Source organism: Emydura macquarii, unplaced genomic scaffold (genome assembly GCF_026122565.2).
Source record: "Emydura macquarii macquarii isolate MOO-44397 ecotype Brisbane River unplaced genomic scaffold, CSIRO-AGI_Emac_v2 contig_3122, whole genome shotgun sequence".
NCBI classification, from domain to species: Eukaryota; Metazoa; Chordata; order Testudines; family Chelidae; genus Emydura; species Emydura macquarii.
The window spans coordinates 675,978-697,361 of NW_027133259.1; the positions used below are offsets into that span (position 1 = coordinate 675,978).

Consider the following 21,384-nt stretch of genomic DNA (forward strand, 5'->3'; position numbering starts at 1 on the left):
ATGTTCATTCATAGAGTTCCAGTGTCACTGGCAGCTGACATAACCGTGTGAATTTTATTTTTTAAACCGATAGTGGAATTTTTCCATTTTAATATTTTTGCCTCACTATCTGTCTTAGTTTTCACTATACCTGCTTTTTAGAATTAACATTTTTTGCAGCAATATTGTTGTTTTTTTTACAATAAAAGTTTCATTGTCTTAATAAAAAAAAGTCTTATTTGCACAGGTTTTTTTGTAAAATATGAAAAAAAGTGTCTTTTCCTTAAACCTCCTGGAATCTGTAATTCAGTCAGCTTCTCTGATATGTATAACTTAAAAATCTAATAGGAAAACTCTACAACACCCAGATTGCAGTAAAAAAACAACCAAAAGAACAAATTGCATGTGTTTGTCATTATCACCTTAATCCTGTTGCCCTTATTTCCATTGCAGTCACAACGGCCAGTCAGCCAAAATGCATCATCCTTAGAAGTGAAAGTGGTGGGGAGAGATTTATTTTCCCAAAGAAAAACAGATGTGCAAAATGATGCTGTAGTTGTCTGTCATACTCCACTTTCTTCACTCGTGGTGATTTGTTCTGTTTATTTAAACATACGCCACTATTTGCAGGTGAACACCTCTGTTCGCTCACTACACGTGTTGCACTTCACAAAGCAGCACCAGTGGAATTTGCAATTACACTGCCACACTTTCGTATACTGGTGTGTGTTGTAACCCCTTCCACAGCACATCATGTCACATCCATCTGCATTAGGAGATGTACGGTTACAGAGTCGTCCCTGGGTACCAACGCTCCCAGTGGAAGCATCTTCCTCACAGTAGTTGGGTGACTTTTCAATATATACCAGATCGGTTTCCATTGGTTTCTGATAACTCCTGATCTGCTTGATCTTCAAGAAGGTTGGCTGTCGTAGCCGACTGGCCCGTACCACCTCCACTTGTACTGCAGCATTATACTTTTCTTTCAAAATATATCCAATTTCTCTGAATTTAGGAAGCGTGGTCCAGCAGGTCTTCGTTGTACAGGAACCTGAAACACCATGACACTTGCATTCCAATTTCATTCTCTCTTCAAGAACCTGTATGTATATAGATATACATGCTATTATTGGCGAAAAATGATATTAAAATTTGCCTAAAACTCTGTCTATAATTAATATTTATTAAAGCTGCTTGACATTTTTCAAATGCATTTTTAAAAAATGTTCTTTTATGTTCCCCAAAAATTGTTTTTCAAAAGTTTGTGACATTCTTTATAAGAAATTTTATCAGAAAAAAATCTTTCTTTTTCTGCTTTCAAATAAAGTTTTGAAAGTGATTTCTTAAATTTTGAAATCAATGTTGGCTTTTTGGGAGGGGGAGTGAGGAAGGGGAACCCATCATGTGGCTATACACACCAAAAATATATTTTTGTCAGCTCTAATATTAATTGAATAATTTATATGTACTTGCCATAGCATCTCTGCTCATTGCATACTTAAAACATCAACCTCTGTTAGATATCCATCTATTGACCAGCCAAATCTCTAGAACACCACCCTCAAAGGCATCACCCTCAGTTGATCTAGCCTGAATCAAAGCAATAGCTGGCCATAAAGATGGTCCAGCCTGAGGATCCAGGCTCATGTCTTGCAGGGCAGCAAACTGAGTCTGGAGGATACCAGACAAAATGAGAACCACAAAGGGTCCTGTGAAGCGAGGAGTCAAACATAAGGATAAACAGGAACTTTATTTGTATTATTATTGTTTAATATTCAAGTGACATTAGTGCCTAAAGGCTCCAGTCGCAGATTGTGGCCCCATCATGCTGGACACTGTGCAAACCTATCCAGGGCTCAATTTTGGCTTTCCCACAAGCCCCAAGCAAAAAGACAGCTTGTTCTCGTGCTGCCCCTGGCGCAGATCCAACAGCAGATTGTGATGGTCAGTCACAATTTGCCTCCTAGGTTCAGCCTGCTCTGCAGTCCAAGTAGCCTGTGCCTGGCATGTATGTGGCATAGGATACTTCCCTCAGTGCACCAGCAGAGCTACACTGCTCAGCACTGAGTGGAGAGAGCAGATATGGAGCTGCTCCCTATGCCTCATGCAGGGTTGGGGGGAGGGAGAGAATGACGTAGCAGCGCAATAGAGGTTGCTCTGGTCCCTGCATTTCTACCCACATATGCTCCTTAAATCCCCAGTGCTAACTAGCCACAATCTAGCCCACAGTCGGCATCAACTTTTCAAGTTATGAAAATCCGGACCGAATAATAGAATAAACAGATCTTTCCCCTTTGTATGTATGCAACAAGAGGGTAGTCAAGAAATATGAGCTACCAAACTCCACTGAAGCACTAGTGTAGCTCATCTCCTTCAGTGGTTTCACAGCAGATCCCAGACCATGATTGACATGGGCAAAGGATAAAAGGGCAGAAATCTGAGTACAATGGCATAATGAAGCAGAAGAGAACCAAAATGTGCTTACTGCTTAAGAATAAAGTCCTTAAAATAAAAGCAGTAGAACTTTGGTTAGCCCTGCAAATAGAGGGCACCCTCCTGAGTTGTTTGTTTCACTTAAATTGTATGTTTTCTTTTTCCAGTTTTCTGGGGTTTTTTTATGAAAGAGCATATCTGGCTTTGTTTCTCTTCTGCCAACATACAGTAGCAAGTACAAGCGGGCTAAGTATCTGGTTCAAAAATACCTTAGGCTCCTTGGAACCAGCCTTAGGAACCAGGCTAAGATTTGAGTCCCAGTCAAGTTAGCCCTTCATTCTTCAGAGGTAGATGAAGCTGATTTCCAAGCAGTTTACTGATTTAGGCCAGAGCAGTGGCCAATGAGCGGGCAGTGGGTGTGAGGGGGGCCATGCCCCCAGGCGTCGTTTTGTGGGGGGGAGCCGGCTGGGCCTTCGGAGGAGGTCCCCGCTGTCGCAGGTGGCCAGAGCTGCTGGGCTTTGACATCCCCGGTGGCCACGCCAACCCCAGCTCAGACCTGCCAGCAGCTGAGGGCTCCCACTGCAGAGCAGCAAGCATCCTCCCAGTCCCTCCACCTCCACGCTGGGCGCAACTGCCCCGGGGAACCATGGGGACCCTGGCAGCCACCCTAACGGTGGGGTCCTGGGGCAGCGCCCGTCATGCCCCACTCCCGCTGCCGGGCAACCCTGGGGCATCTGCCCCTGTCACTCCTGCTCCCTGCTGCACCTGCCTCATCACAGCGAGGGGGGGCGGGCGGGAGGAGAAATGTGGGAGAACGCAGACACATCCCTCCCCCTGCTGCTGCCGACGGTGTGTGTGTGTGTGTGTGCAAATGCCAGTATTGGCCCCTGGGCACCAGAGACCCATGGTACAGTTAGGTCAGAGATTCTTTTAAAACAAACAGACTCTGGCTCTAGTCTGTTTTGTGGGGACATTGCATTCTTTGTAAGGGTAGGGATTTTGCTGGTGACCATGGCCAACATTTCTCTTTCTCCCTTGACTCTTGGGCCCGCTATGACAGAGGCAGCAGCATTTCATTAGGGCTGGATATGCATGTTTTGTGAAGTTGTTTGGGATCCTTCCAGCATAATAGCACTGTATAAATATAATGGGCCTGATTTTTTTCCAAAGACCCTCAATCCTGACTCCAATTTCATTATGTACATTTTGTATGCACATGTGATCTAGTATTGTTTAGACATATACACACATCCAGTAAAAAAGGAGCACCTAGTCACTGCTCAACAATTCTTAAATATGAAACCAGAAAACGGACCACTCCAGAAATCCACCTTCAACCATTAATCAACACATCCACTGTCGTCAGCAATAGCCCAGCAGCAAAAATCATACTGACATGGTACTCTAGTCTATTCTATGCTATAAAGATTTTATACCACCCTCACCTTCGGTTACTGTCGTATCTAAATGCTGTACTGTAGGTTACCGTCGGTTACTCTACCTTCGGTTTCTGCCGTGGCTAAGCGCTTCCAGTCATGGCTTAAGTGACTCACGTCTGGCATCACGACTTGTTCTCTCTCTTATGCTTTCCCCAGGGGACAATTATGTGTTCAGTACAGGCCTTTGTTTTGGTAGGGTTTTGTTTTGGCTTTTAAATATACATGCAGCTATGTGGTTATAGTAGAGAAGGCAAAGGGCACTTTGTACTTGGAGCAGAAGGTGGTGAGATGTGTCATTATTCGTAGTTGCTATGAGAGTTTGTGTCATAGTCTCAGACCAGCCCTCAACAAAAATTCTTCTTCTCTCTCAGGCGCGTTTTAGCGTTATGGTAGAAAGTTCCATTGCGCCTGAAGAGGGATGCTGTCAACCCCCAGTCCTCACTCCAGAGCGCTAGGTAATGTTTCTGACATGTTGGTACCAGACCCCATCATTACACAGCTAGCTGCCTGGTATGCACAGTGGTGCTAACTCCTGCACTTTTTCATAGGTCTGGCAATATTTGGTGTTTTACGTCTGGAGTCATGTTATTAGACAAGAATTTCAGCTTTCAGTTATCAAATAGTTTCTGGTCCTTATGATTGTGGAGAACACTTGAAAATGTAACCCTAAAGGCTTGAAAGTCTAGAAGAACCCCAAATGTATTAATTCATGATTTTTAAACTAATCTTGTGATTTGGGGGGGAGGGGCTGGCTTTTTGAATGCTTGGGATTTCACATTGTATTCAGGCCCAATCCTCAGGTAGTTAGATTGCTAAATGTTATAATTTTTGCCCACAGTTATTTGTGGTTAAAAAACTGTGTCCACAAAATTGGCGTCCAGGGAGTCTAAAGCCCAAAATAAGCAGACCCAAAATAATATTTCTTCCCTTCCTAGGTGGCTTGGGTTCAATATTCATATTCATTCAGAGCCTGATTCTCACCCTTGCACAGGCTGAGTAGTAACTTACTGGTTGAGTATCCCTGCTTGCTTCCTACTTGCATAGGAAGGTACTACCAAACATGAGCAAGAGGGGCAGATTCTGGCCCTAAATACTCACTGTTGTGACTTAAGAGCAACTGACCTTTCTTTTTCTGTTTTTCCCTCTGACTTGATTTGTCTCAGCAAAACTCCCACTGTAGCTCTGACCCTGAACCTAAAAGGTACTTATTTACTGAGATTTAACACACACTGCCAAGTTGGATACCTGATTAAAGATTAAAAATCATTAGCTTGGGTGATTGTCTCCTTCAAGAATTCCATTTGTCATATGTCAGGGCCTCATATCTAACCTTGAATAGTTTATTTACAGCAAGATCTACTTCCCAAACCAAATTCCCATTGCCTGACTTGCTGCCTGAGACTACTAATATTAGAACATTTTTTAGATCCACTTTCCATGGGCAGTCCCATTCTAGCCCCAATAAGGTCTTGCCAAGTAAAATTTCACAATTCTTGTCTGCTTTATAACATGAATTGTTAAATACAATGGTAACACTTTTTATTCTACAGTTTTTTGCACCAATATAAATTATATACTAAAAATGCAATTTTGAGTGTTGCCCTCTACAAGTTAAATAACCAGTCTTGCAGGTAAAGAATTGTTGTGGGTTCCTCCCTCCCTTCCTTCTGAATGAATAAAAACTAAAATAAAATGCAAAAATAAAATCAAACCCATTTTGTAAATGTCAAATGTAGGCCCAAAAGTATATCAGATATTATTATAATATAGTAATATTTTGTTTGTGTGTTTGTTTTGGCATGGCTTTCCTGGTTTGTGTTGTCCTTGGTGGAAATGCACAGATAAAAAGAAAATTGCTTCTGAGGGAAAAATATCTCAGCTTTGAGCAATAAGCTATTAAACTAAACAAAATTTTCTGAAATTCAATTTTTCAATGCCATTTGTAGAAATTTCAAATTTTAGGGGGACCCCCCCTTACACACACAAACTTACAAAAATCTGTTTGTTTGAAATTTTCATTTAATTTTCTGTGTGTAATTTTTCAACCATCTATATGCTGGTTGATTATTTTTAATTTTTGACAACATTTAAAAATAAAAATAAATGAAAACAATTTTTTAAAATATTGTTTGGGAGTCCATCCCCACCACTATAAAACCACAAACCCAGGAAATAATGACAATTGTACTGTGTGCATGATGTGTGTACACTACATACACTGTATAGGAGGTACGGGTATAAATTATCAAATTGAATCCCCAAAACATTTATCAATTTCTAGAATTAAATGTTTTTGTATGTTCTGAAATATTTGTTTTTCCCCTCTGTTTTTCCTCTTTTGGTTCCAAGCAAAATAGCCAAAACACTGGGCAAGGAGCTATTTTCACTGGGCAAGAAACTATATTTCCACCAAATTGAAGAAGAACTCTCTTCAAGAGATTCTGAGCCAAGGTTTTCAGACTCCAGAAATATGGATAAGCTTTAGTTATTCATCTGACCAATCCAAGTTGTAACTCTGAACTTTTCAAAATTGGATTTATATCTTTCTGCTGATGAATATGTGTGGGGAAGTATGCCACCAAAAAGAATTACCAAAGCTTTTTCCTTCACAAGTCTATTCAAAATGGATGACCAGTGAAGTAGTTTGTCTCCTATAGGGGAAAAAAATGTTTCAACATTTGGACCCAATTCTACAAGGCATGGAAGGTAAAATTTTCAAAAGAACCTAAGTAATTAGGAGCTAAGTCCCATTTTCAGAAGTGAGTTAGGAACTTCTCTTAAGTGCCTTAAATCATTTTTTTAAATAGATTTAGGCTCCTAAGTCACTTATGCACTATTAAAAATGTTACCTTGAATGCTTTTCTGGGAACTGGGTGGCACCCTCTGCTCTCATTGAAGACACTGGGAGCTGAGAGTACTCTGCATATCTCAGAAAATATCAGCATCTTGCAGGAGTAAGCCTGAGACATAAATATTACAGTTAACATAAAGTGTTGTTGTCATAGAATCATAGACTGTTAGGGCTGGAAGGCACCTCAGGAGGTCATCTAGTCCAACCCCCTGCTCAAAGGAGAGCCAACCCCAACTAAGTCCTGAGGTAACAACTTCATATTAAAATTGTTTCTTGATATACTATAGATTATAAATGATGACCAACAAATAAACTCATTAGTTGTTCCACAGCCAAATCATGTCAGCCAAAACCCCTCTCAGTACCACAGTTCTGTGGCACCAGTAGCTGTGAGAAATAGTTGTGGTTTATACGAAAATGTCCCAAGTAATTGAATAATCTGTTTTAAAGAGACATTGAAAATGTTTTTTTCCCCCACACCCATTGTTTCAACTATAAAATAAGATGTTGTCATCTTCCAGGCATTCAGGGAAAAAACCCATCGACATTATAAAAGACTAAGGGTATGTGTATGTTGACAGAGGCAAATACACCACCATCAGATAGATTTATCCGGATTGATTGAGCGGAAGTGAAGACCCGCTCAATCGATCTGGAAATGGGCTTAATTAATCCACCCCCGGAAAAAGAGTAATGCTGTGTCGACGGGAACACATTTCCCATCGGTGCAGTGTGGTGGAGTCAGCGCGCAGAGCAGACTTTAGGAAGTCGATGTAAGATATGCAAGCTACTCTACGTAGCTTGCGTATCTCCTGTTGATTGCTGCCGAATTTGCCGGTAAGTGTAGACCAGGCCTAAATGTTAGGATGCAGCTTCTGGCATTCAATGCTAAGTGTGTGTTTCTGGAAGAAAAAAAATAGCCCAATATTTTCTCCACATAACCACAATAACTATCCAGTAAGAACCTAATTGATTAATAAACTGTTGGAAATCTTAATTTTCATCTGTCTGGTAAAAGCAGTGATCTGTTACCAATTTATCTTCCTTTCCTGCCCCTAATAAACAAACAAGAAACCTATTTTCTAACTGAGATGTAGCATGAGAATTGGGCATTGTTTTGACCTTTCAACGAAAAGTTCAGATTAATGGCATATGTTTCTAGAGGTTACTCTTTCTGAATTTATTTATCCATAATACAGATACTTCCTAAAACACAGAGTAGAAAGCTGTCTCGCTCATAAAATGGCATCAAAAGTTTACTGGATTTTATTAACATTTTATTTTTAGTTGCTGTATCAAACTTTTGTCCACAGATAACTTTATAACCACTCAGATTTGCACCAAGCCTTTTAATGACTTTGAGCTGTTCACAGTAACACTTGCATTAGACTTCCAAGTATTCTTGGGGGGGAGGAGGGGTTCAGATCGTTCTATCTATTCTGAGCCATAGCAGTCATTTTAAACGTTATATTGGAGTTAGGCACTTCAGTATTTACACACCTCAGTGCTGTGTTATAACAGAACTCAGTTCTTCCATCAGGAGCAAACTTATCATTAACTGTCCTAGATATTGATTTCTTCCAAATGTGCTGATGTCAACTTTGTCATGTATATGAAAATTCACAAACTTGATATTAGTTTGAACACTACTCGGAAATGCAATGCAGAGCAATTAGGGAAGTCCAGCTTAAAAAAAAAAATCCTGAAAAGCCCAAAGATCTGCCTCTTTCCAGGGGTATCCTGCTAGCAAAATATGATAGGCTCTGCTATGATGATAAGAGCCAGAGCCATTTAGGTATGTATGAAAGGCGTGGGTCACTCCATCGGGGCACTGACTCCACTCATGTGCAGACTGCATTCTCTGGGGCCTCAATGCTAACCAGCCTCCCCAGGAATGGAGCCATCCAGATGATGGATTCCTAGCTCCTGAACCGAAGCCTAGTGTAGACAGTGAGAGTGTTTTCACTGACTTGGGTGGGGATTGGATCGGGTTGTAGGTGGGGAAGGGGATTCTTACGTCCTTTCCCTCACAAGGATTTTGTGGTAGGTAGTCATATGGGTTTAAGAAGAAGAACTAATGAAAATCCCAAAATCACAATGTCCAGGGCATAAACACCAAATGAGCTCTCAAGCTTACATGAACCAAAATCACCAACCTTTGTACAGTTCAACCTCGAACATTCAGCTCATTGTCATAACTCTGATGTTATTTATAGAGCTGGGCCAAAACCCAGAACTTTTTCTCTGATCCTCTTCCTTCAAGTTCAGTGATTCAAATTAAAAAATGGTTTTAATTAATTAATTAATTTAAAGGATCCACACCTCTTCAGTTTATCTCTAGTTCTTTTAAAATAAGATGCTATATTAACTATTAAAATGGAAAAGCATAGGTGCTAATTGTTATTGAAGACTCTCCAGAAAAAGGGTGAGTGAATCTTAAAACAGTATTTGTGAACATTCATTTGAACAAAACCACTTTGACAATATTCATAACCCTTTTTATTCATTGTCCACACCCATTCATACAAACTATACCTTTTGGGTTTGCAAGAATGTTTGCAGAAAGCGAAATCCTCACAAATATTAATGCAAATGAATTTTCCTGAAAATTCCTTCCAGAAGTATGCATGCGGGAAGCATCTTGAAAGTTCTTTGGTTTCTTTCCTCTTGTTTATGAAGTTTCACCTTATATTATTATTATTTATTTTATTTTTTTAATTACAACAGGCAGTGTGGTTTTGTGAATAGGGCACTAGACTGGGAGTCAGGAGAGCTGGATTCTATTCCCACTTCTGGCACTGACCTGCTGTGTGATTGTGGGTAAATCATTTCAGCTCTCTCTCTGAACTCGCACCTTTTATCTGTCTTGTCTATTTAAATTGTAAGCCGGCAGAGCAGGGACTGTCTCCTACTATGAGTGTGTAAAGCACCTAGCACAATGGGATCCCAATCTCAGCTGGAGACTCTAGATGCTACTATAATACAAATAATAAGTGCTTCACTTCAGAAATTCAGTGACTAGCTTTATTATTCTGTGTGTACAACCCAATCAATGTCTTCTGAGATACATTAAGGGCTGAAGCAAAGAAGAGGCAACCAGCCCCAGACCAGCAACATCAATTGGGCCTGGAGCCATATCCTGGCTGCCCTCTGCTCTTCCCCTCCCTGCCAGCCAGGACAACTTCCAGGTATAGAGATCAACCCCCTTTAAGGTTGCCTTTCATCATGCACTCCAGGTGATTTGCCTTCCACATTCCACGTATGGCATGAAAATGTCCAGTGCTCCCCTGTTCAAGAATTCCTGGATCCCATTTCTGCACTCTGGATCATTCACACCATTTTCTCTCTTGCATTTACATAACATCTTTGATTTCAATGCATTTCGCAAACTACTGGCCATATTCTACCCTCAGTTTTTGCATTTGCAATCCCTGAGAGTTTTGTGCATGGATTGAGTGCTATGATATGTCTTTCAAAATACAGTCTGTACAGGAATTGCTTCAGTCTCCATCAATACTGAGCCATCTCTGGGGTGAAATACAACAGCTAGGGCACAGCACACAGCAACAACCCACAATGGTTTAGGGAAGGAAATTTGCAAGAAATAATATCTGATTTTTTTTTCTGGTCTGTGCTAGACTGAAATTCTCTTTCTGTACTGCATAATACATAATACAATATAATTCATATAGAAGCTTCATCTTGGAAAATGAGTATCAGTATTTCTTAGGATGAAAACATTTTTTTAAAGTTTAACAAAAGTCTCTTTTGGGTATGGTGGTGTATTATGAAGAGAGACTTTATTTTAATTTTTAAAAGGCAAATGTTTGGAGCTGTCGAGCTAGATCCTCAACTGGTGTAAATTGGCATAGTTCCATTAAGTTTATTGTTTCATTGGCAAGCTGCTAAATCATGACTGTAGACATTTAAGAGTGTGTCGTCTTTGAAAAATTAAGTGACACTTGTCTAGTGATCATATGTTGTTTGCATTCCACCAATGTGAAATTGACAGTTATACATTTGTTACAAAGTATGTATTTGATTAGAGGCATAGTTGAAGCAGCATTTTGCCTTTGGGTGGAATGAGTAACTATTGGAGCTGTGGAAGTTCAGCAACATAGAAATCTTTCCATGTCCCACCACAACCCCCTTTACCTCTCGCTAGCGTTGTTCAAAGGAGAGAAAATGCAAAGATTTAGCCCTACCCATGTCACTTCCGGCCAGATCATGCTGAATTTCAAGAGAGTTTGTAAGGGGGACTAAGGAAGCAGAAATGGTTAGCGGCAGGTAAACTGTGGGTAAAGCTAATGGAGCTTTAACATAAACTCATTTCTGAATCTATAAAACAAATATAGACATTAAACACCCTCAGGTAACTTTGAGAAGGGTGCAGAATGACAGTCTCGAAGGAGGGTGAAGACTGGGGGATTCCTTGCTATAACCAGCCCCACTTAAGTTCAGTTGCAAATTAAAAAGACACCCCACCCTCCAGAGAGCATGTTATCCCATTCCCTCCTAGACTAGAATACCTTTCTTCCAGCCTCATTGTTGTGCAAGTTCATCAGCCTCCGTGCATTCTTTTTGATTTCTCGGGCATCAACAAACCTCCTGGAGAATTCGATGCCGTATCTGATATCCGCAGAGCAGCCTCCCCATTTCCAGCCCTCCTCCTGGTTGTAGTAGCCCTGTTTCTCTCGGTCACAGCCACAGTTGCTGAGGTTGCCCTGGCTGCAGGCGGCAGTGACAGCATGTGCAACCCCAGCAGCGGTAATGGCATAGGTGAATGCTGCTTCCCTGCTTCCTGTGGAGAGAAACCAACAGCTGATGGGTTTGGAAAAAGGCAGTGCTTACTACAAAGTACATACATTATGTACAGTAATGCATGAATTCAGAAGCAGGAGGGTAGCATTGTCAATAACCCAAACTTTTCCTTCTTAAAAATGTGTTGAATATGAAACTATATATGTGGTAGATTGATTTCAATAGGAACTTTGTAAAATACTACTTTGAAAAAGTTGATATACTGTAGTGCAAATACTGTCCTAATCCTCACAAAGTTTAGCAAGGTTTTTATGGTATCACTACTTGTCCTAATTAGGTGATTATATTATATCTCTTGAAACTGAATATATGAAAAAAATGCCTCATCACTTCAGTGGACACTGAAAAACAAAAATATACAGATGACAAGAGTTAAACTAAAATACCATGAAAATTGCAAGACCTATCTAGGAAAGCAAAGACATCCATGATTTAGAATTCATTAAAATTCCAATACTTCGAGAAAACGGAGAGCCATTTTTATAGTGCCCAAACACATCTTGTAACAGTCTTGGTGTGCATGCACATATCCCTGCAGTGCATTTCAAGACCTTGACTAGCAGGTATGTCAGGCCACCAAGCATCATGTGACAGTATTCTGGAGATGAGGCTTCCTTTAAGAGGGACCTGGCCCAGATGGAGAAGGGAAACTTGAGGTCAGGAAAGGGGCTCTGTACTGGCCAGGTAGAACATCTGGCGGGAGATACCTGCGGGGAGCACGAGCAGAAGACTTGTCTGGGAAATGTTTTGGGTGAGGCTAGGAAGGAGGCTTGGTTTTGAGAGGACTTAAGGACTGTGAAGTCGAGTTGGAGAAGCAGCAGCTAAGCCTGGGAAAGAGGGCTTGAAGGCTTGAGTTGAGCTGAGTTGTTCTGTTTTGTGAAATAAACCAGATTCCAATAGGTGGATACACTTGAACCATCTGAGTCTCTGTACATTTTGGGGGGATCTGAGTAGGGGAAGTCAAGATAGAAGGCCCTATAACCAGACCAGGTAAACTGACCCATGCACATATCCCATTGGGCCAAGTTAAAAATCTTGTGTATGATGGACAGAAAATATGTGTCAAAGTACTGTGACTGACACCACTCTAGTATTCAGTGGGTGTGCAGAATGAATGTAATGAGGACAGTGGATGGAATATGGTAGGAACTCCAAAATGGAAGGGAATGACGCTGAGAGGAACTATGCAGGCCTGTGTGATAGTGGAAGGTATGCATGCTGGAGCGGCAAGGAGGGTGAGCTGCTCGGGGCATGCGGGCTGGTTGAGAGGGGGTTTCAGGATGGTGTACAGCCTGACTGGGAAGTTGGGTTGGGCTTTTTCACAGCTGTTTACTTCCCTAATAGGGCCTGATCCAACTCCCATTAAGTCCACCAAAAGACACTCCTTTGACTCATTTGGAATTGGATTGGAACACTTTGTACTGCCCTGTTAGTGTTTATAACTTTCTTCCACTGAATTATCTCTGTCCACTATGTCCCTCCTTCTTTGGTGACTAACAGACCCCCGATACTGCTACTGCAGAGGAATATTTGTAAAGAATTCACGGCACATTACTGAAGTGATTTAATGTCCACACACAAAGCTTGACTATTACTGGCCTAACAGATAGAAAGCAAAACAAATCTTCAAGAGGGCAAAAAATAGAAATTATCTCAGAAACTGTTTAATGTTTATTTTAGGATTTACAACTGTCCTAGTGGTTCTGAAATAGCACATGCATTGTGCATATTTTGTTCTAAATTGTTTATTCATTCATTTCAGTTATTCATAGGCAGCTTCCTGAAAGCACCTACAACCCCTGTTGACTCATACCAGTATATATGATGGGCCCTAAATTTAAGGGCTCATATCAGTGTATATGATAGGCCCTACATTTGTTTTTGCCCCTTTTAATAGTTTTTCCAATGTGATTAACGTATTATCAAAAGAAAATTAAATGTTTAATTGTGGCGGGTTTAGGTGTTTTGGGTTGCTTTAGTTTATTTATGTTTCTTTTTTTTGATTGCCAGATGTCTGATACAACATAAAGTAGAGCGAAAACCTTCCCACCATCCATTTCTAATCTCAAAATATATAAGTATTAGAGAGAGGCCTGGGGAGACAAGCTAGGATATCCAAAATTGCAAACCCATCTTTGTGGCTCAAGGCAAGTCAATTCATCTCTCTACCTCAGTTTTCCCACCTGTAACCAGAAGAAGGTAATACATATCCCACAGGGGCAGAGCTGGGCAACAGTTTTCAACCAAAACGTTTTTTCAGCAAAAAATGCAGGGTTAGTTACACCAAAATGTTTCACTAGTTCATGTTGAGTTTGCCAAATTTTTCTCTTCTGGAAGAAAAACAATCCAAAGAAATGTAAACATTTTGTTTAGACATTTTTTTAAACAAATTGTTTGGATTTCTTTATTTGAAATTTCTTTTTGTTTCAAAATTCCCTTTAGTTTTATTTTAACAAATTCAATAACATAAAAAAAATCTCAGAATTGAACTGAAACCTTTTGTTTAGGATTGAATTAAATGTTTTGCTCAACCCAAAACCATTTTTTTACATTTCACCAAAACTTTCAAACATTTTCCTTTTCAGTCTGAAATGATTTTCTTCAACGTCTCAAAATTGCCAGTGAACCAAAAAAATCCATTATTTGCCCAGCTCTACGCAGGGGTGTGAAGCACTCTGCTGTGAAGCCTAAAAGCCCCTGTACAAGTGTTAAGTATTATCATGATTTGATATCATGCAACTGAAGGATTGATTTTGCTAAGACACAGAAGTGTCTGGTGTCCCTTATTTTACAAAATGTCTATTGATATTCACGCCCCATGGCTGAGATCAGAGCTGAGTCGTACAAGATGTCAGAGAAGATAATGTGTTGGCTCACAGAATTTCATTTTTGCATATTTTAAAAAAATCTATTTTTAATTTTTGCAATGGAAAAAGACAGAAAATGTGCTATTTTTTTAATAGGATGTTAGACAAGTTTAGATTTTCCCTATTTTGAAGATCAGAATAAGCGAGAATGAAACTGTGGGTTATTTAGAGATGATGTTTAGCAATGTCCCAGGCTTATAAAACCAAGGGGGGTGGATTTGAGTTCTACTTGGGTGACATTTTAGTGCTTGCTTTTATCATTATTTATTAATTATATCGCGGTAGCATCTAGAGACCTCAAATCAAGGCCCCATTGTGTTAGCCACTCTACAAAAATATAGTAAAAGATAGTCCCTGCCCCAGAAAGCTTACACTCTAAATAGACAAGCCAGACAAGGGGCAGGAAGCAGATGGGTGGCAAATATCATGTCAGTTTTTTGGGATTTTGTTGTTTTTATTTTCTTTATTTGTTTTTCCTTGGGTGTGTGTTTGGTTTTTAAAACTATATATAGTGGGAGATGGTGTAAGCAGACAGAAGTGGGAGGAGATGAATTAATGGGAATGTAGGAGCAGGAAAAGAAAGGGCAATATAGAGGGGAGAAGGAACCAGGGCACAGAGAACTTGCCAGACTGGAGAATCTGCCCTATTAATGACTGTGAGGTGCTCAGACACTATGGGAATAGTGCCATAGAAAAGTCAATAAATAAATAAATTCCTGTCAGATAGTGTAAGCAACACCACATCTGCCAACTATTATATTCACCAGGAGATGAACTGAGAGCAGACTTTTAAAAATATATATATATTTTAAGCTCAGCTTTAATACATATCCAGAACAGAAGATATGCCATTTTAGAGAAGCCACGTTTTCACTGATCTGTCTGGGAGTTTTCACAAGTCCTCAAGTCAATTGTGGTAAACTCAAGGATATTCTGTGTTCCCTCCACTATACCCCTGATTATCTTTTAAAGCAGAAGGAAGTTTCTTTCTTTCACCCGCTTAAGAGCCATGACAATGATAATTAACTGTAATCATGGTATAGTACAACTGGGAACCCCACTGACTGAATGGAAGGACCACCTCAGTTCCAATTGTTCCACCTCAGTGCAGCTCTAGAATAGGATGGGCTTGTGAAGTGGACTTGTTTATCGTGTTAATGCATTATACCCACTGAACCTGCATAGAACGAGAGTTTTTTAAATGGAAGACGTTGTTTTGAACCTCATCTTGAGCATTAGTCTAAGCCAGCATGTTAGCAACCTTCTCAGCTCTTGTGACCATCAATAACCTTTTATCATAAAATATAGGTCAGAAAAAACCAATAAAGTCATTTCATTTATACTTTGGTTAGACTGTCCCAACCACTCGCCCCTCCCAAAACCCTTTAATCAAGTTATTATTATATGCCCACTAATGCACCTTTAAATAATGGTTGTTACTCTTGAATGTCATCCGTTTCAACTTAAAAAAAGGTTAAAAAGTGCTTTGTCTGGTGTCAAGGAAGAAAATCCAATTCCTAATTGACTTTTGAAAACACAGAATGCAAATAGAAATGGTGTTATCTGATACTCAGCTAGAACATGTCCATCAACACAATCTAAAAGGAATTTAATCTTTTTAGAAAAAGGCAATAGGAGGTGGTGACATCTTGTAATTTACCAGGGCATGTGGGATTTACTATGTGCCATCCATACTGGCTCACTATCATTGGGATGTGTGCATCTACGCTATCTTCTTACTTGCACATGATGTTTAGGAAACAAAGTCTGATAAGGACCTCAGTTCCCCATTACCATAAGTAAATCCCGGTCAGACAGGGATGGTTATAGGATCAATATTTCTGGCAGATTTCAGAGCAGTCTATTTATTCTGTGTTGGAATTTTGGACCTGCCTATAGCCAACACTTAACTTACGTTAGCTCTGACTAACTTTTAAACTGCTAGTGTAGCAGTAAGCTTAGTATGGTCCATTGTAGAAATTATTACAAGTTCCATAATGGTTATAGTTTACTGCATTTTAGTGTCCATATGCATTGCAGCATATTTTCACAGTAAAACCACACTCAGCAAAGGCTCATATATACTAACTAGGTATCTTGATCATTCAGCTATGGGTGCTGGGTTTTGAGTTTAATTGTTTCAGATTACAGACTACTTTTACTACTTTTTTCCTAAATATTTTTATTTCATACATCATTCAAAGATTTGTTCTTCAGGAGCTAAATACAGAAAGGATGTTACTGAAAGTAAGCTATTCTATCTATAACTTAACTTGAAGTATTAGACTATATGATGGACACTTTGTAGCCAGCAATTTTGTTAATGTTGGATTAGCCAGGTCAATGTAGAACAGGCATACACAGGGTTGGTGGAATTCAATTTTTATTTTTTTTATCATTTTGATTGTTAATAGCTATGTTTATTTTTAAGCAATTTTTAGATGTCTCTCAATTTAAATTTTCACACTTGTGCAAAATTATGGGTTTTAAGCTTTTTTATTAGTTTAAATTTTTACATTTGTGGGAAGTTATGGGACACAGGCACTGGGGTGTGTGTGTCAGACAAATTATTTTATGATAGTATATGTTGAGATTCAAAAAATTAAAGCTTTATAACCTTTAAAATGTAAGCTGTGAACATTGCATGTCAAAATATACAAATGTTCTTAAATCAAACCCAATAAATTCTCAAGCATTTTTCTTGCTTTACATAAATGTAAATTACAAATATTGTCAATGGAAATATTTTTTGCCGGTTTGTGTGTGCATGATGAAATTGATGTTTATCGACATTCATTGATAAAAATCAAATCCTTCCAGGTCAATGTATACATATTACACACCTCTAATCAGGGCAATCTTACTAAATGAAATTAATTTCAAAATATACGTGTTTAATTTACAAAGCATCAATGGACTCTTGATACTGTGATAAGTTCCTGTAAAAGTCAATTATATGCAGTACTAGGGCTTTATAGAAAGTAGAGCTTATTGCAAAACCTATCCTTTGCCAAATAATTCAACATTGCAAGAACTATATACAATTGAAAGCCATTTGAATAAACAGAATATATACATATTCCTTATTCTGTTCAAAAGCCAGATAGTGCTCTAGTCTATACAGACTTGTGTAAGACCAACCTATTTAAGTGTGAACTTCAGAATGCCTGACCTGTGATCAAGTGAAGAACGGTTGTATAAAGGGTACACGTTGGATCTCTAAGAGGAAGATCAAAGCCACACACCTTAACAGTCCCTATGCCAGTTTGTGATAAGGATCATATGACCAGGGTCAAGTTTACAAAGTTTATACCCCTGTCACAAGTCAGTATCCACTGAATCCCATGATTGATGTTACACCTTCCCTTTCAAAAAAACAAAAACCCAAACCAATCACATCAAATAAAATAGAATTTGAACTGAAAAAAAAAAAACTACAAATTAATACAACCAAACACATAGAGGGAGATCTTTAAAGTGGAGGTCAAGGTAGGTGACCCAAAGCTTCCTGACAGATGAGAGGATTATTTTGCTTCTTATTAGACATCTGTCAATAACTACTCTGAACCACCATGAATTTCATATGCAAATTTGTTCTCAGAACAATTTTTCTGCTGATGCCTGTTCAGCTGCTGAGACAGACCTGCCATCTGGAGCCTGTTTGTGTTCTTGGTGTTTGCCAGTGACTTGGGTGAGCGTGTGTTACTCCTGCCATTGCACCATGTCCTCAAAAAACAGAGAGCCAGTGTCATCCTGGGTCTTGTTTAGCTGTCTTCTGTTCCTCCTGTAGGACTTACCTTTAATACATCAGATTAACCCAGCGTGGTCTGTATAGATGTTACCTTGACAGGTTGCCAGGCACTTTCTGTTTGAAATCTAATATTTGGTCCCAGTTGCAATATGAAGTAATTGGCAATTTTGTGATAGCATTTTTTCCCCAGTTTCCTGGCATATAGTCTTTTTCTAACCTGTCTGCAGGTATGTCAACACACTCGAAAGCGTACATTAGCCATGTAGCCAGGGCACTGTGAGCAGTGGGAAGGGTTAGCCACCTCAAGTATGTATCACAGGTTGCAGATGGGATCATTCAGATGGGTACTCGAGATGACTAGCCCATCCTTCCTCCCATGCAGCCATAGCTACACTGTTCTTTGTAGCACCCTAGCTCTCATCAGACTAGCATGGGTGTGTGTACCTAAACTGGAAATTACACCTCCAACTCCAGTGTAGACATAATGTGTCTCAAACATCTTTTAGATGATGATATGAAGAATTGGATCTTTTGCCCAAGAACTTTTGAGCTGATGAGCTTAATAAGGCATTCTGAGATGTGTAGTGACATTTTAGGCATGCTAAATATGGATCTCTTGAATGTATCGGGCACTTTTCTTTCTTAGTCAAGATGTTTGTTACATTGCACTACTTTCTCTGTTAACTTATTTGACTGTGCGTGGTAAGGGCTTGAAGTGTGGTGTGCTTGAACTGATATATCAAAAAGATTTGCTAAAATGAGCCATTTGAAAAATGTGGTTCAACATCTGTGAGTAACTCATCTCTAATCCTGTGACATGCAAACTTTGCTACTTGATATGCAACAGCTCAAGTTTAAAAAGAAAAGTCAGGAGTAGTCCTTAGAGACTGTTTCCTGTTTAGCTCAAATAAATCTGCGCTGACTTTGGACAAATGGCAGTCAGGACTTTCATGTGGTTTCAGTAGGTCTTTTGCATTCTGTTCCTTGTATTTATTGCCGATTTCATGGCTGGGCACTGTGAATGATGCTTAGCATTTCAAACCTGAGGTTGTGTAGTATTATGACATGATGTCCTATGTACAGAATTGCATTCTGTCCAGCATTTTCATTTCGAGTCCCAATAAATGGTTATGCCTGCAGGTGCTGGGTTCCTCTGTTGGCCATCCATCTAGAATTATTCTCTCTAGTTCTTGTAAAATTTGGTAATTTTGTGTTGCTTGTTTGGGTTTGTCAGACTTTCTTTTAAAAATGGGTGATTGTGAGCCATATTTACTTCACGTTTCTCTCCCTGCAGGCCCTTGCTTTCCCTATTTAGAGATACTCTTCAAAGTATGTCCACTATAAGAACCTGTTTATTATGCCTACGTTTTCCCCATTTATTGAGTACTCTTCCAGATTCATGATCATTTTCTAATCTTGGGGGTGCTTTGCACAGAAGCTTCTTTGACATGACTTCCAACAATTTATGGTCTGTTTCTACCACAATGAATTTGGCTCCTAACTACATTCAGTACACTGCTCACAACCAAAAGCTATTGTCAGCATTTCTTTTTTAACCTGTGCATGATTCTGTTGTGTTTTAGTCCGTGCATTAGGAGGTTATGTAATTGGATGGATTTTGCATGACAGCTCATGTGAGCTAGGTGAATTAGCTATGAATTCAGGGTGGAATTTTTAAAATGCCTGCGGAAGCAGGGTGCTTTTAAAAATCTCACCCTTACAATATGGACATTACATCTTTCACTTGCTTTTGCAAACTGTTCTTGTTAACTCAGAGCTTAAAAGACTCTCATTCCTATAATACAGGTAATTTGCAATGCAAAGTTTTGATCCAAAAGGCATTGCTTTTCTTTTTCAAAGGTTTATCAAAACATGGTGCTAAGCACTATTTTAAAGAATGAAAGGGTCCACGGCTCAAATAATATACAGTGCCTAACGTATAAAAGGAAAGATTCCAGATACATTGTACTATTGAGAACAGTCTGTGCAGAGTGTCCCAGTCACAGTCTGCTGTGTTTTTACAATGCTGCTAATACTGTTGAAGCATAATTTGTGAAGTCGTCGCTAGAACAAGGTAAGACTCCTGCGTGGCTTCTATTCCTGGCTCTACTAATGACTCACTGTGAGGCTTAATATTTCTACAGCTACATTTTTTAAAACGACTAGTGATTTGAGATGCCGTACTTTTTTGGTGCCCCGCTTGAGACATCTCGTTTTAATAGAGTTAGAAGATGTAGGCCCTAAAATACTTTAAAGAGAGACAAGGTGGATGCGGTACTATCTTTTATTGCACCAACCTCGGTTGGGGGAGAGAGATGCTTTCAATCAATTCAGGTCTGGGAAACGTACTGAGAGTGTCACAGCAAAATACAAAGTGAAACAGATTCTTTAGCATAAGTAGTTAACACACATATCAAGGGATCATTCAAGGTGAAGTGGCCTGTTAACACACCTCCAGTCATTGAGGGGCAGAAAGGCGGGTAAAAGGCAGCTGGTGGGGGGCTGTTAGTGTGTGGTAAATTGTTGTAATAAGCCATAAATCCAGTGTCTCTATTCAGTCCATGATTTTAGTGTTTAACAAAGTTACGAATTTAAACTCCAAGGCTCATCTTTCGAAAGTGTTCTGCAAACACAGAACAAACAGATGGTCCCTGCCCCACATCTTCTACAATTTCAATAAAAGACAAGAGACAAATAGATACAGAAATTATGAATTAACAGTCTTCAGAATCCTTTATTCTAGAATTAAACCATTAGAAGCATGAAGAAATAACACTCTGATCTGCATAGAACTACCAGTTGTTTTTCAGGAGGAATATCTCAGAAGTGGAGATGAGGGTTGCTTTAACCAAACCTCAGATGCAAACACCCTAGAACTTCAGGATGTTCAGACTTGAGGCCTGGATCCAGTTTTTGTGGCTTGACCCCACCTCTCACCAGAAATAGTACAGCCAGTCCATTTCAGTGACATACTAACAATTAAATAATTGGCTTTATATTAACACCAAACTTCCAGTCACTGAATAAATAATGATTTTTAAAAGTTTTAGCAACTGTCTCTATTCAAAATAACCATTACATTTAGAGATGGATCTGATTCAAAACTCCAGACAATCTCAACAGCCCCATGCTGTTTGGCGACATTTGTTTCTAGATCTGAACTTTGCAGCTGACCCCCTCTCTCGATGATGGGCCAAACCAAAAGCCAGATCTGAACACCACTGAACTCTGGGAAAGTTCAAA

The 21,384-nt window shown here is 39.5% G+C and overlaps 1 protein-coding gene across 3 annotated transcripts in view; it reads right to left on the reverse strand.

Annotated features, from left to right (window-relative positions):
• Positions 1 to 300: 300 nt before the first annotated feature.
• The window catches only part of WNT7B (Wnt family member 7B), a 116,947-nt gene continuing 95,863 nt past the window's right edge, over positions 301 to 21,384 (reverse strand). For all 3 annotated transcript variants that reach the window (XM_067531100.1, XM_067531101.1, XM_067531102.1), the window contains exons 3-4: positions 11,232 to 11,503; positions 301 to 1,079 (exon numbers count right to left, since the gene is read on the reverse strand). In XM_067531100.1, coding sequence (XP_067387201.1) covers positions 600 to 1,079; positions 11,232 to 11,503 — 752 coding nt within the window. In that variant the 3' untranslated portion in view covers positions 301 to 599. The remainder of the gene's footprint in view (positions 1,080 to 11,231; positions 11,504 to 21,384) is intronic.